We start from the raw sequence: 19843 nt of genomic DNA, 5'->3' as shown, positions 1-19843 counted from the left end.
CCTCCCCACACACACACCTCCCCCAACACACACACTTCCCCACACACACACCTCCCCACGCACACCTCTCCCACACACACCTCCCCCCAACACATCTCCCCTCCCAACACACCTCCCCCCCACACACACCTCCCCATACACACCTCTCCCCACACATACCTCCCCCACACACAAACAGCTCCCCCACACACACCTCCCCACACAAACATCTTCCCCACACACACCCCTCCCTGCGCACACACCTTCCCGCACACACCTGGCAAAATAACTACAGCCTTCAGTACCATCTAGTGACCACTTCTGTGAACTACAGAGAGAGCCACACAAGGATGGCAAAGCATCTGGAATACCTTGATTATTTTTTATCTGACAGGTTTCTATTGATTTCGGGCAATGATGTACCACAGAAGTTAGGCATTCAGGTTTTTTTTAACTTTCCATCTAGTACCCATGAGATCAGTAGTGATTTTCTCATTCACAGATCAGTGAGTTTGCAGTGAAGGAGAACCTCAGGTTGATCTCACTTCCCATCACTCTCCGGGCTAGTCGTCTCCCTCGCACACACTGTCCTGGTTTCCCCAAAGTTAAGGCCACTCCTGCCTCAGGACGCTTGCTCCTGCTGTTCCGTCTGCCTGGAACGCTCTCTCCCTGAGGACCAGATGACTTACGGCCACCTTCAACTAGGCCAGACCGCAACTGCCTGCTAAGGAAACCTACCTCTTACACCTGTCTCACATTCACTGCCCCTTCACTGTCTGGCCTTTTACTCTTCTCTGATTTCCTTTCTTAGCAATTGTTACTATCACAGATGTCTATTAGCTTACCATGCACCTCACCCCCACCAGAACAGGAGCTCCATGAGAACTGAGCCTACATTTGTTTTTTTTTTTTTGGTTTTATTTTTTTTCTTCTCTCTCTCTCAGGTTGAGCAACAGAAACCAAAACACAGTTGAAAATTTAGAACTGTATTTTTTCACCTTCAAAATGTAGTAATAATAAATAATGAAAGGTCAGGAAAGGAATCAGAACATTCTATTTATACCTTCTTCAAGAAAATGAGGCTCTATTGGCCAACTGACCGAGAAGGACCACGTTTAAATTTAAGGGAGCCTTTACCTTTGGTACGCATTTGCTGCTTCCTTCTTCAGCTGTAGATGTTCATTTAAGTAACCCAACATTGTGAAAGCTGGAGCATAATTCTGAATTCTCTCTGGAAATCCAATAACATCTTTTCTCAATATGTGCATAATGGTTGTATTTGTAAAAACATGTAAAAACAGTGTCCTTGGCCTTGCAATTTACTTTTGTTTTCAAGTTTTTCGATACTTTAAACAGTAGATTATTTCCTGAGGTCACATGCATTGCTAAGAATAGAAGTTGAGTTTATCTTGACTATAAAATACCAGTAATCATTCTATAACTCTTTTAAATTATTGAATAATATCTATAGTTATATGTGGCTTCTATTCATGTTTCAAAGTTTAAATACATTTTATTCCCAAAGGTATAACAATTTAAAATCAGAGCTCATGTTAAAACTAGTCATCTAAATTATAAGGAAATTCAGTTCTTTGGCTAATCACGTAAACCTTCCTTGATTAAATTTAGCAACAATTTATCTTGGTGGTTCTGTTCCAGTTTCTATGCACTTAAAAAAAAAAATCAGTGTTGTGCACTAGAAAGAGAAGATGATTTGGGCACTTTCAATGCAGTATTTTGAAATTCTAATGTCAAAAAACATCAAAACCTATAAAGGAAGTGTGCAAAGGGAAAAGAAACGCACCTGCATTATGAACTACTTCGCTTGTGCTGGGAAGTAAGCCTTCAAATCTCTTACTGAACTGTTTAACAAAGTGGAGCACCATCCCACCTTACGTGATAGTCGGGTTCACAGTATAAGATGAAAATCACACAAAGTGATTCTTGAAAAATTTTTAAGTCATCTCACAAGGAGAAGGTAACTAAACTGAGTCAAAGTGAATGAGGAAATTCAGGCCCTTCATCCACACTGACGCTGAAGCCAACAGTCAGCAACAAATGATATCTCCATTTTTCTTATCCCTGTTTTCTCACCTTTCTGCTTCTAAATTAATATATTTTTTGGCCAAGCAAATATAGTTGAATTTGCTAAATGAGTATAAGACACAGCTCTCTCAGAGACTCAAAAACCTAGCTATACTCAACTGTCAGAAAAAGTTCATTGTTCTAGGCATCTGAATTTTGCAGAAAGCTAAATGTTTCAGTTCAGTTCAGTGGCTCAGTCGTGTCTGACTTTTTGTGACCCCATGGACTGCAGCACGCCACGCCTCCCTGTCCATCACCAACTCCCAGAGTCTACTCAAACTCATGTCCATTGAGTCGGTGACGCCATCCAACCATCTCACCCTCTGTCACCCCCTTCTCCTCCCGCCTTCAATCTTTCCCGGCATCACGGTCCTTTCAAATGAGTCCGTTCTTTGCATCAGGTGGCCAAAGTTTTGGAGTTTCAGCTTCAGCATCAGTTTACCTCTATGTAAAATCCTTCACAAATGTTTCCCATTCTGTAAGGAAACCCATCAGTAAAATCTCTGATCCTACATTTTCTCAGTAAGGCTCTAGGAGGTATTCATTCAAGTCACTCATTTGGGGACACCGTGTGACACGTTAATGTCTCAAAGTGCTGACGTTTACAAACGAACCGCCTTCTCCTCAAATGCCCCCGGCTCAGTGCAGGCAGAGTATTCCCAGCCTGCAGATTACAATGATGCTGCATTTCTCTTCTGGTTTTCAGTTTACCTGACTTCTTCATACTTGTTCACGGGGAGAAAAGGGCAAATTCATGTCTTAAGAACTAATATTTAATTTGGAATTAACTTTAAATTCTTTAAATTATCTCAACAATTATTCATTTATCTTGCTATATAACAGGTGCCGTACCCACGTATTTACTCAAGACCACTTGTGCTGCTGGAATTGCATTCATCTGGAGGATGTTATACCGGTACAGCTCTGTGTCTCTGTTGCTCTTATCTTGCAATGTTGTACAGACCCAATATGCATAACCTATTGCTCCCTCAGTCTGTAAAAAAAAAAAAAGCCAAAGTTAACAAGGAGACACAGAGTAATAAATCTGCCAAGAAAAATTAAGAAATAAAACAACGTACTTCAATACAGTAAATATCGGATCTTCATCTAAGTCAGCTATTAAGTGCCTTTAAATAAAAGGTCACTGTGATACAACACAACTAAGAATATATTTAAATCACTTGCCTCAAACCTAAGTAGAGGAAATAAGTGGGATAAATAAAGAGGAGAAAACAGAGTCCCTCCTGATGGTTTGGTATGATTCTCAGCATCATTCCCATAGGTCAAACAAATAATGACCAATCAAAAGATTTCTAAACGCGTTCATAAATAATCTAAAAATGTCAACCAAGTCTAGTGTTTATCTCGGTTTATTTCTTTTGAGTCTGTTTCTATTCTGCATGACTACTGCCTCTATTAGACCCCAAAGTCATTTCTTCATCAGCACTTGAAGTTCTTTAATGAGAGTTTATCTATTTTTCAAGAAAGAAGAAAGAGTAGAGACAACTGCTATCATCAGCATCTGACATCACCATGTATTTGTTTTCTCAACAAGGGTAGTTAAAAGATTATTCATTAATGAATCCTGAAGAACACTCAAATTCTTACATGCATACTGAGTTCTGTAGTGTGCCTGAAGAGATCCATGGTGTCATAACTTCCAACTGTCTCTGCAATTAGAGCCTATAAAAGGAAAAAGGAGGGTCTTAATATGTTCAAAAGGAATACTACTACTACTAATAATAATAAATGAGTTTTTGGAGGAACCAAAGGTTTTTCTAACTGTGCTTAAAAGCAAAGTTAATTTCTTTTTCAATCTTGACTACCATATTCCATGGCTCAGAGGACCAGAATGACTTGTTAAATGAGCCTTTAAGCTGATAGACACTTGAAGAACTCCATTGCAATCAGGTAGTGGTGGAATAAGCCACACGAAATTCCTCAGAATTCTGATAAAGCTATGCTACCCTCTCCCTTCACTACCCAGCGTGCCCCTGCACCAGCCCATCTATTCATACAGGTACTTGGTGAATCACAGGGTCACCTCAGATTCAACTGGAAAGCCTTTTAAAAAGGAGATCTCACCCCTAGAAATCTAGCTTCCATAGATCTGGGTAGAGTCTCAACATGTTTATTTTTAAAACTGCCTCAGGATTTCAAATAGTAAGACTTCGTTATAGTTAAAATTAATTTCAAGCTCATCTATCTTTTATAAGAAAGCAGGGTTTTTTAATTATCATGCACTACTAATCAAGAAATTAATATTAAGCTTCACTCTATCATCATCATTTTAATTAAATCTACTAGTTACCTCCCGAAACAAAGTATTTGTAAGGCCAAAAATAATTTAAAGATTAAAAAAAAAAAATACTTAAGTGACTCTGAGGAGCACCTAAGATCCACTGACCTCCATCAGTGCTACTCAGAGTGAAGTCCCTGGACCAGCAGCATTGTCCTCACTTGGGAGTAGTTAGAAATGAAAATTCTTGGGCCCCCAGGGCCCAAAACCTTACACAGAGATTACTGTGGTAATGCCACTGTTCTCAAATGCTACCACAGCTAATGGGAACAGGAGTTTGCCTTTTCTAACTCTGGGAGCTTCACCCACTCAATTAACTAGAATCAGACCCAAACGCCAAAGTACAATAGAAGATACCTAATCACTGACTATGTATCACTGATATGAATGAATGTAAAATTAAAGATATATATGTGTTAAAGTACTCAGAATGTTTATTTCACGCTTTTCCTTGGATTTTGAGTTTTAGTAAAATGAGGCACAATAAAGGGTAGAAATGGTACGGACCTAACAGAAGCAGACAAAATGTGCTCCACTGGAGAAGGGAATGGCAAACCACTTCAGTATTCTTGCCTTGAGAACCCCATGAACAGTATGAAAAGGCAAAAAGATAGGACACTGAAAGATGAACTCCCCAGGTCAGTAGCTGCCCAATATGCTACTGAAGATCAGTGGAGAAATAACTCCAAAAAGAATGAAAGCATGGAGCCAAAGCAAAAATAACACCCAGTTGTGGTTGACAAAAGCAAAGTCTGATGCTGTAAAGAGCAATACTGCATAGGAACCTGGAATGTCAGGTCCATGAATCAAGGCAAATTGGAAGTGGTCAAACAGGAGATGGCAAGAGTGAACGTCAACATTCTAGGAATCAGCGAACTAAAATGGACTGGAATGGGTGAATTCAACTCAAATGACCATTGTATCTACTACTGTGGGCAGGAATCCCTTAGAAGAAATGGAGTAGCCATCGTAGTCAACAGAAGAGTCCAAATTGCGGTACTTGGATACAATCTCAAAAACAACAGAATGATGTTTGTTTCTAAGGCAAATCATTCAATATCATGGTAATTCAAGTCTATACCCCAAGCAGTACACTGAAGAAGCTGAAGTTGGAGAGTTCTATGAAGATCTACAAGACCTTTTAGAACTAACACCCAAAAAAGATGTCCTTTTCATTATAGGGGACTGGAATGCAAAAGCAGGAAGTCAAGAAACACGTGGAATAACAGGCAAATTTGGCCATGGAGTAGAGAATGAAGCAGGGCAAAGGCTAATAGATTTGCCAAGAGAACGCACTGGTCATAGCAAACACCCTCTTCCAACAACACAAGAGAAGACTCTACACATGGACATCACCAGATGGTCAACACCGCAATTAGATTGATTATATCCTTTGCAGCCAAAGATGGACAAGCTCTATACAGTCAACAAAAACAAGACTGGGAACTGATTGTGGCTCAGATCATGAACTCCTTATTGCCAAATTCAGGCTTAAATTGAAGAAGGTAGGGAAAACCACTAGTTCACTCAGGTATGACCTAAATCAAATCCCTTATGATTATACAGTGGAAGTGAGAAATAGACTTAAGGGACTAGACCTGATAGACAGAGTGCTTGATGAACTATGGATGGAGGTTCATACATTGTACAGGAGACAGGGATCAAGATCATACCCATGGAAAAGAAATGCAAAAAAGCAAAATGCCTGTCTGGGGAGGCCTTACAAATAGCTGTGAAAAAAAGAGAAGTGAAAAGCAAAGAAGAAAAGGAAGGATATAAGCATCTGAATACAGAGTTCCAAAGAATAGCAAGAAGAGATAAGAAAGCCTTCCTCAGCGATCAATGCAAAGAAATAGAGGAAAACAACAGAATGGGAAAGACTAGAGATCTCTTCAAGAAAATTAAAGAAACCAAGGGAACATTTCATGCAAAGATGGGCTCAATAAAGGACAGAAATGGACCTAACAGAAGCAGATGATATTAAGAAGAGGTGGCAAGAATACACAGAACTGTACAAAAAAGATCTTCACGACCCAGATAATTATGATGGGGTGATCACTCACCTAGAGCCAGACATCCTGGAATCTGAAGTCAAGTGGGCCTTAGGAAGCATCACTATGAACAAAGCTAGTGCAGGTGACAGAATTCTAGTTGAGCTGTTTCAAATCGTAAAAGATGATGCTGTGAAAGTGCTACACTCAATATGAAAGCAAATTTGGAAAACTCAGCAGTGACCAGTGACCTTTTTATGATGAAAAGGTCAGTTTTCATCATAATCCCAAAGAAAGCCAATGCCAAAGAATGCTCAAACTACTGCATAATTGCACTCATCTCACACACTAGTGAAGTATGCTCAAAATTCTCCAAGCCAGGCTTCAGCAATACATGAACCGTGAACTCCCTGATGTTCAAGCTGGTTTTAGAAAAGGCAGAGGAACCAGGGATCAAATTGCCAACATCCACTGGATCTTTGAAAGAGCAAGAGAGTTCCAGAAAAGCACCTATTTCTGCTTTGTTAACTATGCCATAACGTTTGACTGTGTGGATCACAAGAAACTGAGGAAAATTCTGAAAGAGACGGGAATACCAGACCACCTGACCTGCCTCTTGAGAAACCTATATGCAGGTCAGGAAGCAACAGTTAGAACTGGACATAGAACAACAGACTGGTTCCAAATAGGAAAAGGAGTACGTCAAGGCTGTATATTGTCACCCTGCTTATTTAATTTATATGCAGAGTACATCATGAGAAACGCTGGGCTGGAAGAAGCACAAGCTGGAATCAAGACTGCCGGGAGAAATATCAATAACCTCAGATATGCAGATGACACCACCCTTATGGCAGAAAGTGAAGAGGAACTAAAAAGCCTCTTGATGAAAGTGAAAAAGTTGGCTTAAAGCTCAACATTCAGAAAACGAAGATCATGGCATCTGGTCCCATCACTTCATGGCAAATACATGGGGAAACAGTGGAAACAGTGGCTGACTCTTTTGGGGGGGCTCCAAAATCACTGTAGATGGTGAATGCAGCCATGAAATTAAAAGATGCTTACTCCTTGGAAGGAAAGTTATGACCAACCTAGATAGCATATTAAAAAGCAGAGACATTACTTTCCCACAAAGGTCCAACTAGCCAAGGCTATGGTTTTTCCAGTAGTCATGTATGGATGTGAGAGTTGGACTAAAAAGAAAGCTGAGCGCTAAAGAACTGATACTTTTGAACTGTGGTGTTGGAGAAGATTCTTGAGAGTCCCTTGGACTGCAAGGAGATCCAACCAGTCCATCCTAAAGGAGATCAGTCAGTCCTGAATATTAACTGGAAGGACTGATGCTGAAGCTGGAACTCCAACACTCTGGTCACTTGATGTGAAGAGCTGACTCATTTGAAAAGACCGTGATGCTGGGAAAGACTGAAGGCGGGAGGAAAAGGGGACGACAGGATGAGATGCTTGGATGGCATCACTGACTCAATGGAGATGAGTTTGAGTAAACTCCGGGATTTGGTGATGGACAGGGGCGGCCTGGTGTGCTGCGGTCCATGGGGTCACAAATAGTCAGACACAACTGAGTGACTGAACTGTACTGAACAGAATCACTGATTATTGATTTTCTACTATGGGTGATGCTTCCACTATTCTCTGAACTGAAAGACACAAAACCCAGGAAGCCACTCAGACCAATCAACTTCTCCAGGTGTGAAAAGTGAAATCCCAGCAGTTGATAAGTTAAAACAATTAGTCAATGACAGACTCAGACTAGTAACTTGATTCCTATTTGGCAGTACAAAAATCTAAACTTTTTGGGTCCATGGGGTCGCAAAGAGTCTGACATGACTGAGTGACTGAACTGAACTGATACCACTTTCTATTAATAGGTTATTTGTATCACAGGTTATTAATAACTATACGTTATGTATCTTACCTGTCCAATCCAGCACATTAAATAAGATGGATCAAGGGATTGAGCCATTTTGAAAGCTTCATGAGCTTGCTAAGAAAAAAAGACAAAAAAATAGTCAGTTTATAAATCTAGTATTAAATCGCTTATATTAAAAAAGCATAAGAGAATAAGAAAAATCAGACTGTAAACATAAATAGAAATGAAACCGTGAACTAAAACTTCACTGTTTAAGCACAATTTGCACATGCATGTGCAGCAACACTTAAAACAATGTCTCAAATACCTAGTCCTAAAAAGAGTACTGGAGGCTTCCCAGGTGGCTCAGTGGTAAAGAATCTGGATGCCAATGCAAGAGACACGGGTTTGATCTCTGGGTCAGGAAGATCCCCTGGAGGAGGAAATGGCAACCCACTCCAGTATTCTTGTCTGGAGAATTACATGGACAGAGGAGTCTGGCACTCTGCAGTCCATGGGGTTGTAAAGACTTGGACACGATTCAGCGACTGAGCATGTACAAAAGAGTTCTGAATACAACGGATTTCTCTACAGGCTTGGGAATTCTGGTCCTCAATGAAAGGGCACCACAGGTGTCTACCTCTTGGTCTGCAAAATTTTCAGTCGATCACCCAGCTATTTGCTAATCCACAGGTTTAACGGAGGGCCTCCCAGGTGGCTTAGATGGTAAAGCATCTGCCTGCAGTGCAGGAGACCTGGATTCAATCCCTGGGTTGGGAAGATCCCCTGGAGAAGGAAATGGCAACCCACTGCAGTATTCTTGGTTGGAGAATCCTATGGACAGAGGAGCCTGGAGGGCTACAGTCCATGGGTCACAAAGACTCAGACACGACTGAGCAACTACCACAACACAGGTTTAATGGAAATACTTAGAGAAGACTGTATCTATTCCCCTTGCCTTAACTGGGACCATAAAACTATTAATAACCAGTAAGGTCTGAGAACTGCTAGTGGGTGAAAAGGAATGGCCAACATAAATCTGCACTAAGCATTTAGGAAACTTTCAAGACACCCCACTTAGACACTTAAAATCACGTTTTTTTTCTTTCTTCTTCTATGAAGAATAGCTTATTATATGTTGCTTTACACTGTTTTCCCAATAATCTCTGCATGGCTGATATTGTCTTTTCTTCCTTACGAGAACGTAGGCTCACGGGCAACACTACCATAAAACCACAGTCATAGCTTATTAACTAAGACTTGGCTTTGCTTAAATTTTTTTAAAATATTTTCACATATTTTAAGATCCAAATTAGTATTTTTCTTCACTTTATTTTCAGTCTTCCAAAGCAGTCTTTGCAGAGACTTCATGTATCCCTGAGAATATCACTGAGCTATTTTTAAAGGATGATATTCAATATACTGGCTGAAACACAAAACAGTATCGAATGCTATCATCTACAGATCCATGGAAACTTCTGAAAGTGAAAGTCGTTCAGTTGTGTCCCACTCTTTGCGACCCCATGGACTGTAGAGCCCATGGAATTCTCCAGGCCAAAACATTGGAGTGGGTAGCCTTTCCCTTCTCCAGGGGATCGTCTCAAAGTGGGGATCAAACCCAGGCCTCCCACATTGCAGGCAGATTCTTTACCAGTTGAGCCACCAGGGAAGCCCAAGAAAACTGGACTGAATCCCTTCTCAAGCGGACCTTCCTGACCCAGGAATCAGACCAAGGTCTCCTGCATTGCAGGTGGATTCTTTACCACCTGAGCCACCAGAGGAGCAAACAAGACCCACAACAGGCTCCGCATTGCTGTAGCTCCAATTGTCTAACACACAACTGTTCAAGTATGACAAAGTACACCGAACACATAAAGGGATTAGTATCTGTTAAAAGCAAATCTAAATCACCAAAGCAAGGGTTAAATTTAAGTTTCTAAAGAGTACTAATCATTGCCCTTACTTCATCATCCCACCCCTAACACATGTATGAAAGATAAAAAGAAAAACACCCAAATAATTCATAATAAAATTGTTTAATCTCAATGTAATTGTTTAATACAACATAATTATAAAACCAGAAATTTCTCGGGACATGGAAAGGAAAACAAATCTTACACATTCAATGTTCAATATAGTAAAGTAAATGCTATCCAACATCTAGCATATCAGCGAGAATGCCAGATAGATAAACAACGTGCAAAGTATTTCTCCACAAGAAGCTTAGTTATTATGAAGAGATCATACATAGAAAACGTTCTTTACTTAAAAAACAACAAAGCAGACAATATAGTATTTACCTCAATTTTTTCGTTTGCAAGGTATAACACTCCCAAGTTGGTCCATGCAACAGCATTCTAAAAAACAAATAAAATTAGGTCCCTTGTCTACATGGCAGTCTCAGAAAATTATTAACAGTACATTTCGATGTTCTTTTTCATAGAGACACAGAACACTCACAATTTGTTCTGACTGGATTGATTTGATGAAACAGTGCTGAGCAAGGGCATAATTTCCAATACCTGAAAAATACAGACTTTGATAAAACTGAACTTTATTGTCTAAAACAATCTAAAAATATTTAAGTGTTAACTCAATTCTTACCACTATAACAGGAAACTACACCAAGAGCATTCCAGTATAAGTGATTATTACTGTCAAGTCTCACAGCTTTTTTTAGACACTGAAAAGTAAAATTAGATACATTTTTATTTCTCGGAATATCAGCATCTATATACAGATAAATGTGAGTTTATGTGAAAACACTCTAGTATTTACTTTATTAAAAGCATCTTTCAGAAAAGACCTTAGTTTTTTTAAAAAAAAGTTTATAAAAAATTTCTCAAAATCATACATGCATAGATTTCTCCAACAACTCTTGAAGGTCATCTGTGTTGCTGCCTGTGTCTGCTAGATGTTGTGCCTGGCGATAATAATTAATTCCAAGGTCACACCACGTATTAGATGTAGACATCAGTTTTAATGCACGACCGTAACATCTATGGAAATATAAAAGTGAATGTTATGTTTTGTTATGACGTTCTAATTTGAATGTAATCAAATGACCAACTTTGTAAATTACCTTCCTCCAAGATGGAGGAGCTCATTTTTCTTTAATACTTGTTTTCCTTCTTTCTGACCTAGAAGGACTCCTAAGACACTGACGTTCACTTTAGATGGTGAAACAGCAGACAGACTGGTACAAGCGTCCCCAACTAGCTTCCAAAGGCAAGACACATCAGCACGATGCTGCAGAGCCCTAAAAAAAGAAACTGTGATGCTTAAAAATTATTTCCAAAAAGTATGGCATTTATCTCCCTCACTACATACAATTAAAACAAGAAAGTGTACACATATACAGTTTTTAGTTCCTTAATTAAATGCAGGAAATGCTTTACTGAATTTACTAAATCTTATATCTTATTACCTCCTTTTTAAGAAGAAAGGAAGAGGGGAAGGAGAAGGAATCGTTTTAAGTGACAGAAACTGTGCAAACATTTCTTTGGTACTTGTTATCATTTTTCTTAGAAGCAGCAGAAATCCCATAAATAAATCAAGAAATTATCCAGGACCATTAAAATTTACCTTTAATACTGGATCTTTTAAATTTGCTTTTTGTGTTTGTCTATTTAAACAAAAACCAAACCATTAAAATCAGTATATCTCTCTTAGTTGATTATCATAAACTTAGGTTTTGGTTGATCACCCTCAAATTTAAAAAAAAGAACTAGCAAATGTATAACATAGCAAATATATTTGGTGATCCAAAGGAGTTTTACTTTCTGAGTTCAAGGATACCAAAAATCTAAATATGCAAATGTGAAAAATCCCTATTTATTGAAGGAAGTAAGACTCAGTGGACAAGCTCAAAAAATAAATAAAAATATTAACTATGGTGGCAAAGGGCACTTCTTTTTAGAATGAGAAAATCTCAGCTATTCATTCTCTTCACTTTTCTGAAAATCTTATAAATAAAACACAGCAATTGCACAATTAAGCCAAGTCTTGGTAATCAGCCATCACAAACAGCTATGTTACTGGCAGATGGACAAGCAGATGGAACATTGTTCATAGCCTTTTCTACTCATGGAGTCCAGCCAAAAATCATTTTCCAATGTCTTTCTGAGAAACAAGATAAATTATTGAAGTCATCACTAAAAGCCCAATGTGAGGATCAGGAGGAACGGCAATACTATTTGTAGCTCCTTTGCCTAAGTATCTTAGTGCAGTTTCCAAAATTGACAGCATGAAAGGTGAAAACAGAGAGGGAAAAAAGAAGAGAATCACTGGCAGTTTTAACAACCCAAACTCTTACCTCCTTTTAACTTCAGTAAAAAATAAAATATCTGTAAAGTAAAATAACTTCTATTGCCCTTACACAAGAATTGAAGTCATGTGAACATTCAAGTATAGAAGTAAATACAAACTTGGGGCTGCTGCTGCTGCTGCTGCTGCTAAGTTGCTTCAGTCGTGTCCGACTCCGCGCGACTCCAGAGACAGCAGCCCACCAGGCTCCCCTGTCCCCGGGATTCTCCAGGCAAGAACACTGGAGTGGGTTGCCATTTCCTTCTCCAATGCATGAAAGTGAAAAGTGAAAGTAAAGTCACTCAGTTGTGTCCGACCCTCAGCGACCCCATGGACTGCAGCCTACCAGGCTCCTCCGTCCATGGGATTTTCCAGGCAAGAGTACTGGAGTGGGGTGCCATTGCCTTCTCCAAGACCTGGGGCTATCACTTGAAAAGTTCTATATAACTGCTTGTAATTAGTTGTGAGTGCTACATGGTATCCAGAACAAAATTCTCCACTCAGAAAGGCAGTATTTGGAGCTGAAGCATCATCAATCAAAGGCTCACATTTACCCTTAAATGCTAGTTCAAACAAATTACACCCTCTTCACAATACCATTCTCTATGGAAAGAGTTTTAAGTGTTATGAAAGACTTGAAAAGAAAGTACACAAATCAGAGGGAGAAAAAAGAATGAAGCTTTCACTTCAAATTTGATTCATATTCAAAGCAACTAATTCGAGAGCAAGAAAATCAATCAGACACAGAGGAGAGGGCAAGTAGGAAAAGAAAGGAAGAGAAGCACAATAAAGATGTTTAAGAGCAAAAAAATTAATTCTGCATCTAACTTGTGTAACTTTTATAGCCATCTATCACAAATAACATTCCACTTAAATAATGAATATAGTTCCATAAAATAACCAGAGTTGCTGAAACATTTCTGTCTTTCTTGTTATTAGATACCACCTTTTTTCCTACACAAATTCTCTCCAGGAACAATCAGACTGCTACTTCACCTTTAGTCCTACCCATAAGTCTAACACAGGCTCTAACTACTGGCTGTAAAGCCAGTTGTACACTTAAAGTGCCATCTACCAACCAGTTCCAATTAGATACTTGTACCTCTAGGTCTCCTGAAAGAGAACACGAACACTGTGGTACCCAAGCTGCTGCTCCACTAGCTACTTCTTCCTTCCCACTCTTCTCTACGCATCCAGCAATCCAGCTGCTAAAAGCAAGAAACTATATCTGTTCCCCAGTGCAAAATCAATACAATAGGTATGTTGCAGAATTAATTGGTTAGTCTGTCATTCTTTATGTTTGCGATTCTGAATAATGACTGCTATAGCTAATAGGATAAACAGAGAATGATTTTATAATTTGACTTTATTATAATACTAAGAAAATAAACACAATAAATAATAATACTAACCGAGTAAAATATTCCAGTGCTTTCTCTATGTAATCTACAGCTTTCCCATCAAGATAATCGACTAGAGCTGCTTTTGCCAACAGGAGGTGGCATTCACCCAAACCTAAAATCAGGTAAGTTTATAGTTGTTAAAATATGTAAAAGAAACACTGAAAATGAACATCAAATAAATTTATTGGTTTAATATTACAGACAAAATTTAATGATATTTTATAAAAAGTTTCTTTAAGCATGGTCTTGCATACATTTATTGAAGAATTCAAATGGCAGGGTTCTGTTGGAGTAAACATGTATCAAAAGATAATATCTACAAAACCTACGAATTTTCATGATTTTCAACAAATTACTTACCTCTTAAAATCTTATCTTTGAAAATGGGGATATTACTTAATAAATACCTAATATGATGCTACCTGCTATCACATTATTATCATCTGGTGTCGTGAAACAAGATTTGATCTCTCTACATTCAAAATATTCATTGGGCTTCCCTTGTGGCTCGACTGATAAAGAATCCACCTGCAATGCGGGAGACCTGGGTTCAATCCCTTGGTTGGGAAGATCCCATGGAGAAGGGAAAGGCTACTCACTCCAGTATTCTTGGCCTGGAGAATTCCATGGACTGTACAGTCCGTGGGGTTGCAAAGAGTCGGACATGACTGAGTGACTTTCACGTTCATACTATAAAAATTAAAAGAAATAGCAATTTCCTAAATTGCCTAGTAAACATTTAATAAATGTGAATTCTCCTTCTGTTAAGGAATTTCATAAAATATTTTTTAAAGGGTTTCATGGTCTAAGTTACATGTCACTTATGACATACAACACTTCTGAATTAAACTCCTCACTGATTCTTTAAAAAGGAAAAGGAAATGGAGGAAAGCAAATACAGTCAACTCCAGTGCTTTTTTTAATGGTTAGAAATAATCATTTAAAAAGTAATAAAATATGTGTGGTGGTGTTTGACTTTAAATTACAAAAATAAGAAGGAATAGATACCTATAAAGGAACTAAAATTAATTTAGATGATTACAAACAATGAAAGCTGCCTCTAAAGTTAAAAAATTGAAAAAAATGAGGTTCTATAACTTAGTAAATAAAACCTATTAAGATATTCTGAGGATATAGTGAATTAATTATCAAAATACAAGAGTAGGAAAATTCCTGTTTTAGAGATCTAATTTTTAGATCCACTACCTATCATGCTATTTATCTAAAAGCTGTATCTCTATCACATTACCATTTATTAACTGTCACAAAACAAAATCTGACCTTTCTAGATTCAGACCTACGTAACAACCTATACTATAAAAGGTTCTTACTGGACACGTGATTGACTAAAGAAGTTCTTTTCAAGTTACTCAATACATTTAGAAATTTATTCAAGGATTTTATACTTTGGCATCACAAAAAGTCAAAGGAGCTATTAAAAAGCAATTACCTTTCAGAGCAGGCACATAATCTTCTTTCTTTTTAATGATCAGCTGGTACTGAGCTACTGCCTCTTTGTATTTGCCGAGGGTTTGCTGTATTGCCGCCACCTTGAACACACTGTATGTGGATTCTGGGTTCAGCTCGCTGGCTTTTGTGAAGGATTTCAAGGCTGTTGTATAGCCACCTCTGCTTAAATATGCCTCTCCTAATGACTCCCAACAATTGAAGTCCTTCGGGTCTGCCCTTAATGCTGCCTGTAAACTAAGAATTTCAAGAAAGAGTAAGAGAAGTGAAAGGGATAAAACTACTTCCACACCTGAGAGGAAAATACAAAGTAATTTAACTGAATCACACATATCCATGGTTTCCCTTATGGAAAGAAGGGAAAACCCATATTTATTTAAAGCAGGTATACCTGTTCCTTTTATGATGTGAATTTTTTAATAGTAAGAAATGTTATTGTAGTTTTGGAATGAATAATAATAAAATTTTTTTTAAAGAAATGCCCACCAAAATTTCTTTTCCTTGACTGTGTGGGAGAACTCCAATTTCCTATCCTACCAGAACAGGTATACATCTGAACATCACAGTCTATAAGCCCTCACCAAGAAATATGAGAGTTGAAAAATGGAAATAACAGGCATAGTTTTAATTTCAGATCAAATTCCATATCCATGAAAATTTTAAATGCCTGTATTCTAGGTATTAACATAAATCAGAAACAACTTTGATTCAAATACATTTTCTTTACACAGTTCAAGCCAAACTACTGAAAATGAGCTGCCCCAAATGCCCTTCAAGCTACTAATCTCTCTCCTGCCCTAAAACAATGCTTGTTGGTGCAAGAAAAACAAAGATACTGACCTTGGCTTATTATCACTCCTTAAATTTATACTAAGAACCTACCATATACATGATACTATGAAGACTTTACTTGACTGGACGTCTCTCTCTCTTCTTAACACGAGGATATCAGATAATTGAGTTTTGTAATTCCAGTGCATGCAGATAGTAACAGCCAATAAACCATAAATAAATTCTGCTACTTCTTCAATTAAAATACAATCTGGTGGGTGGCAACTTGTCAGTTCATTTTGGATACAAATAGAGTTTAATTTAAGGAAACATTAGGCTAACAGAAGTTAAATATAGAAAGGCGCCTTACTCAGCCACTGCTTGGGAATGCTGACCAACTTTCAGATAGTACAGGCCTCGCCTAAGCCAGGCCCACTTTGCCGTCCCAGCACTTGCCTTCTGAGTGACTGTTGTCAGGATAGCTAAGGCAGTTTCCTAACAAAAAGAAAAGACTAATATTAGAGATATTAAATATCATAAAAAATACTGAACATTTATGTAAACAGATATATTTTCATTTACCACTTCTGATTTTTTAAACTGGTATATACTGAACCACACCTTCAACATTAAGCAACTCAGTATCTGCCAATAAAAATTTACTCAATTTATAAGCAGTGGCACAAATACTTCTATAGCATCTAAACATAAAAAGTAACTTTCAAATACACATATAAAAATATTTCTACTTCTATACTCAGAATAAAATAAAAGAAAAAAGTGTTTGAATTATTAGACATACCATCTCTTCAAGCTCGACACTTAAGTCAACTGCTGCAGCTCCAGATTCAGCATCGGTGTCATCTAATTCAAAAGCTTTCCTATAACATCCACGGGCCCGATTTTTATCACCTACTACATCTTTGTAATAATGACCTAAATAGCAAAAAACTTTGCCCATGTATGGATCCAGTTTGGCAGCCTTTGAAAAAAAAAAAAAAGATTAATTACAGAATATTAAAGTTTGTTAGGATGAGTCCCTTTAAAAACACACAGACACAAATACACAGATTAAAGAAAAAAATTAAATATACAATATGCCAAAACATCCTTTAACGTAAGATTAAAAGCAGACATGAAAGCTAGCCATCACTACTTACAGAAAAGTAAGCATAAAAATATTATTTCTTGGCTTTAAAAAATGTGAAATTGAGTTATTATTTCATCAATTTGACTATATGAATCAAGATAGGGATGCAAAACTTGTAGATGTTACACGCCTAAAATATACGTTAAACATGGAGAAGTATGTAAGACTCATATGCTGATAAAAGCAGAGTAGAATTACCTAAAAGCAATAGTTTTCCAAGGGTAATTATGTTTCATTTTCTATAACATGTGTTTCTCAAGTAAGTAACTTTTACATTTTTATGGTTTAATTTTCTCCTTGAAAACCCATACAACATTCTCATAAAACCTTAGGTGTGAGAGATGAAACACAAACAATTCAGAAAAGAGTAATCTTAAGTACCTAACTTATTTGATTATCAATATTTATGATTTTATAATGAATTCATTTCAACTAAGAACTAAATAATAGAATGTGTTACCTTTAAAAAGTGGGTAAGAGCCTTTGTTTTATCTTTTCTTGTTTCTTCACCCATGGACCAATATGTTAACCCAAGTTGGTAATGATATTCAGCAACTTCAGCATCTTTTTCAAGAGCTTGCTGAAAACTAAGTCACAAAAGGGAAGGATGGCATATTTAGATAGGGAGGTGGGTAGGTAGATAGATTGAAACAATTAGGAGACCCCTAACTGGAACACTAAAAGTTTGAGTGATTCAGTATGCCGAATTAGAAACAAGCTGCAGCTTCCTCGGTGGCTCAGTCGGTAAAGAACCCGCTGCAGTGCAAGAAACCCAGGTTTGATCCCTGGGTCCACAAGGTCCTCTGGAGAAGAGAATGGCTACCCACTCCAGAATTCTTGCCTGAAAAATTCAATGGACAGAGGAGCCTGGTGGGCTACAGTCCATGGGGCCGCAATGAGTCAGACATGACTTAAGCAATTAATACTGGGACTTAGGATTTAAATCATGAGGAAAAAAAAAAAAAAAGATTTAAAGAAGAACTTAAAACCAAACAGTTACACATACTTATTGAACATACTTATTGAACATTAGCTAATGCTAATGAGATTTCAAAAATCCACCATGAAATTTTCCATAGTTACTGTGCTATATAAAAAAAAATACATTTTTTAAAAATAGTAAAGCTTACAAAGAGCAAATTTATGCAAAACTAGATCTTTATCTGGACATGAATTTGAGCAAACTCCAGAAGAGAGTGGAGAAAAGAGAAGCCAACAAGCCACGGGATGACAGAGTTGGACACAGCTTAGCAACAACAAAAATAACAATGAAAATCTTTATCAAATTCCTTCGGTTCAAATTTTCAAGAAATAATAAATTAAGACATGTCTAGATTTATGAGCAATCTAAATATATCCTCACCATTTTTCTGCTTGTAGATAGTCCTTTTTGGTAAAATGAATCAAAGCCTCCAGGGCATGAGCTTCAGTTAGGTTAGGGTAAGAAGAGAGGTCTTCCATAATCTATAAAGTATATATCTATCAATTCCATATCCAGACAAAAATAATTTTTAACTTAAAAATTCAGCTTAAATGAAAACACCAACCTTTGAAGCTTCATCTAATGAGCCCTTGTTCAGATAGGCCAAGCCTTTGAGAACCAAAAGTCCTGGTATATTATTTGCATCAGAAACCTAGAAAATAAAGAATTTATTTCACTTTATTGAGAATGTTTCATTGATTTTTTTTGTATCAACATTAACATAAAAAATAGAATTTATTTTCTATGTTAATGTTTATAAAGAAATTTAAAGAATTGCTATAAATCTCCCACAACACAATGCAGCAGAGTTTGCTTTAACTAAAGAATGATCAAAGTATAAAGACTCAGATAGAGGTTCTGATTTCTATCACTATTAACACTTTCATTCTTTGTAATCTTTTCATTAAAGAAAATTTCAAATATATCAGAAAGTTAGAGAATAGCATAATAAACCCACATCTACTTATCATTCAGTTTCAAAATTATTAACTCAAAGCCAATCTTTTACCATCTGTCTTTCTACTCATTTCATCAAACTCCTGCTTAGATTACCCCCAAATTATAAATTTTCACTTGACAGTTCAGTATCTATATCTAGTAAATAAATTTATTTTTAATAACATAATACACTACCATCATAAACACATATGCAAAACCAATAATACATCCTTAACATCATCAAATAATTAGCCAGTGTTCAAATTTATCATTTGTCTCATAAAATATTTAAACAATTTGTTTTAATCAAATCTAAATAAGAGGCATACATTTCAACTGGTTGATATGTCTCTTAAGTCTCTTTTAATTTACAGACTTCTCTTCCATCTTTTTTTTTTTTCTCCCTTACTATTGAAAATACAGGCCACTGTCATCATTTCTCCGAGTCTGGCATTTGATGAATGTATTCTCATGGTACTGACATGTTACCTGATACCCTGTATCTTGTATAAATCAGTAGGTCTAGAAGTTTGATCTGATTAGGTTTGATGCTCTGGCAAGAATACCTCATGTGTACCTGCACCAGGTTACGTCTAGTTGTCTTTTTT

General features: G+C 37.2%; 1 protein-coding gene across 1 annotated transcript in view; it reads right to left on the bottom strand.

The window, feature by feature from the left end:
- The window catches only part of TTC37 (tetratricopeptide repeat domain 37), a 110417-nt gene that overhangs the window by 55873 nt on the left and 34701 nt on the right, over positions 1–19843 (bottom strand). Inside the window, exons 13-28 of the mRNA XM_040241501.1 lie at positions 18862–18948; positions 18678–18778; positions 17775–17901; positions 16967–17146; positions 16535–16659; positions 15377–15630; positions 13936–14038; positions 11301–11477; positions 11073–11217; positions 10823–10901; positions 10679–10740; positions 10519–10575; positions 8285–8353; positions 3673–3747; positions 2917–3058; positions 1117–1210 (exon numbers count right to left, since the gene is read on the bottom strand). Of these exons, the coding sequence (XP_040097435.1) occupies positions 1117–1210; positions 2917–3058; positions 3673–3747; positions 8285–8353; positions 10519–10575; positions 10679–10740; positions 10823–10901; positions 11073–11217; positions 11301–11477; positions 13936–14038; positions 15377–15630; positions 16535–16659; positions 16967–17146; positions 17775–17901; positions 18678–18778; positions 18862–18948 (1877 nt within the window). The remainder of the gene's footprint in view (positions 1–1116; positions 1211–2916; positions 3059–3672; positions 3748–8284; positions 8354–10518; positions 10576–10678; positions 10741–10822; positions 10902–11072; positions 11218–11300; positions 11478–13935; positions 14039–15376; positions 15631–16534; positions 16660–16966; positions 17147–17774; positions 17902–18677; positions 18779–18861; positions 18949–19843) is intronic.

Source organism: Oryx dammah, unplaced genomic scaffold (assembly GCF_014754425.2).
Source record: "Oryx dammah isolate SB20612 unplaced genomic scaffold, SCBI_Odam_1.1 HiC_scaffold_5, whole genome shotgun sequence".
Taxonomy (NCBI): domain Eukaryota; kingdom Metazoa; phylum Chordata; class Mammalia; order Artiodactyla; family Bovidae; genus Oryx; species Oryx dammah.
Note: the sequence above shows the minus strand (reverse complement) of the source record. Positions and strands in the feature narration are given on the sequence as shown.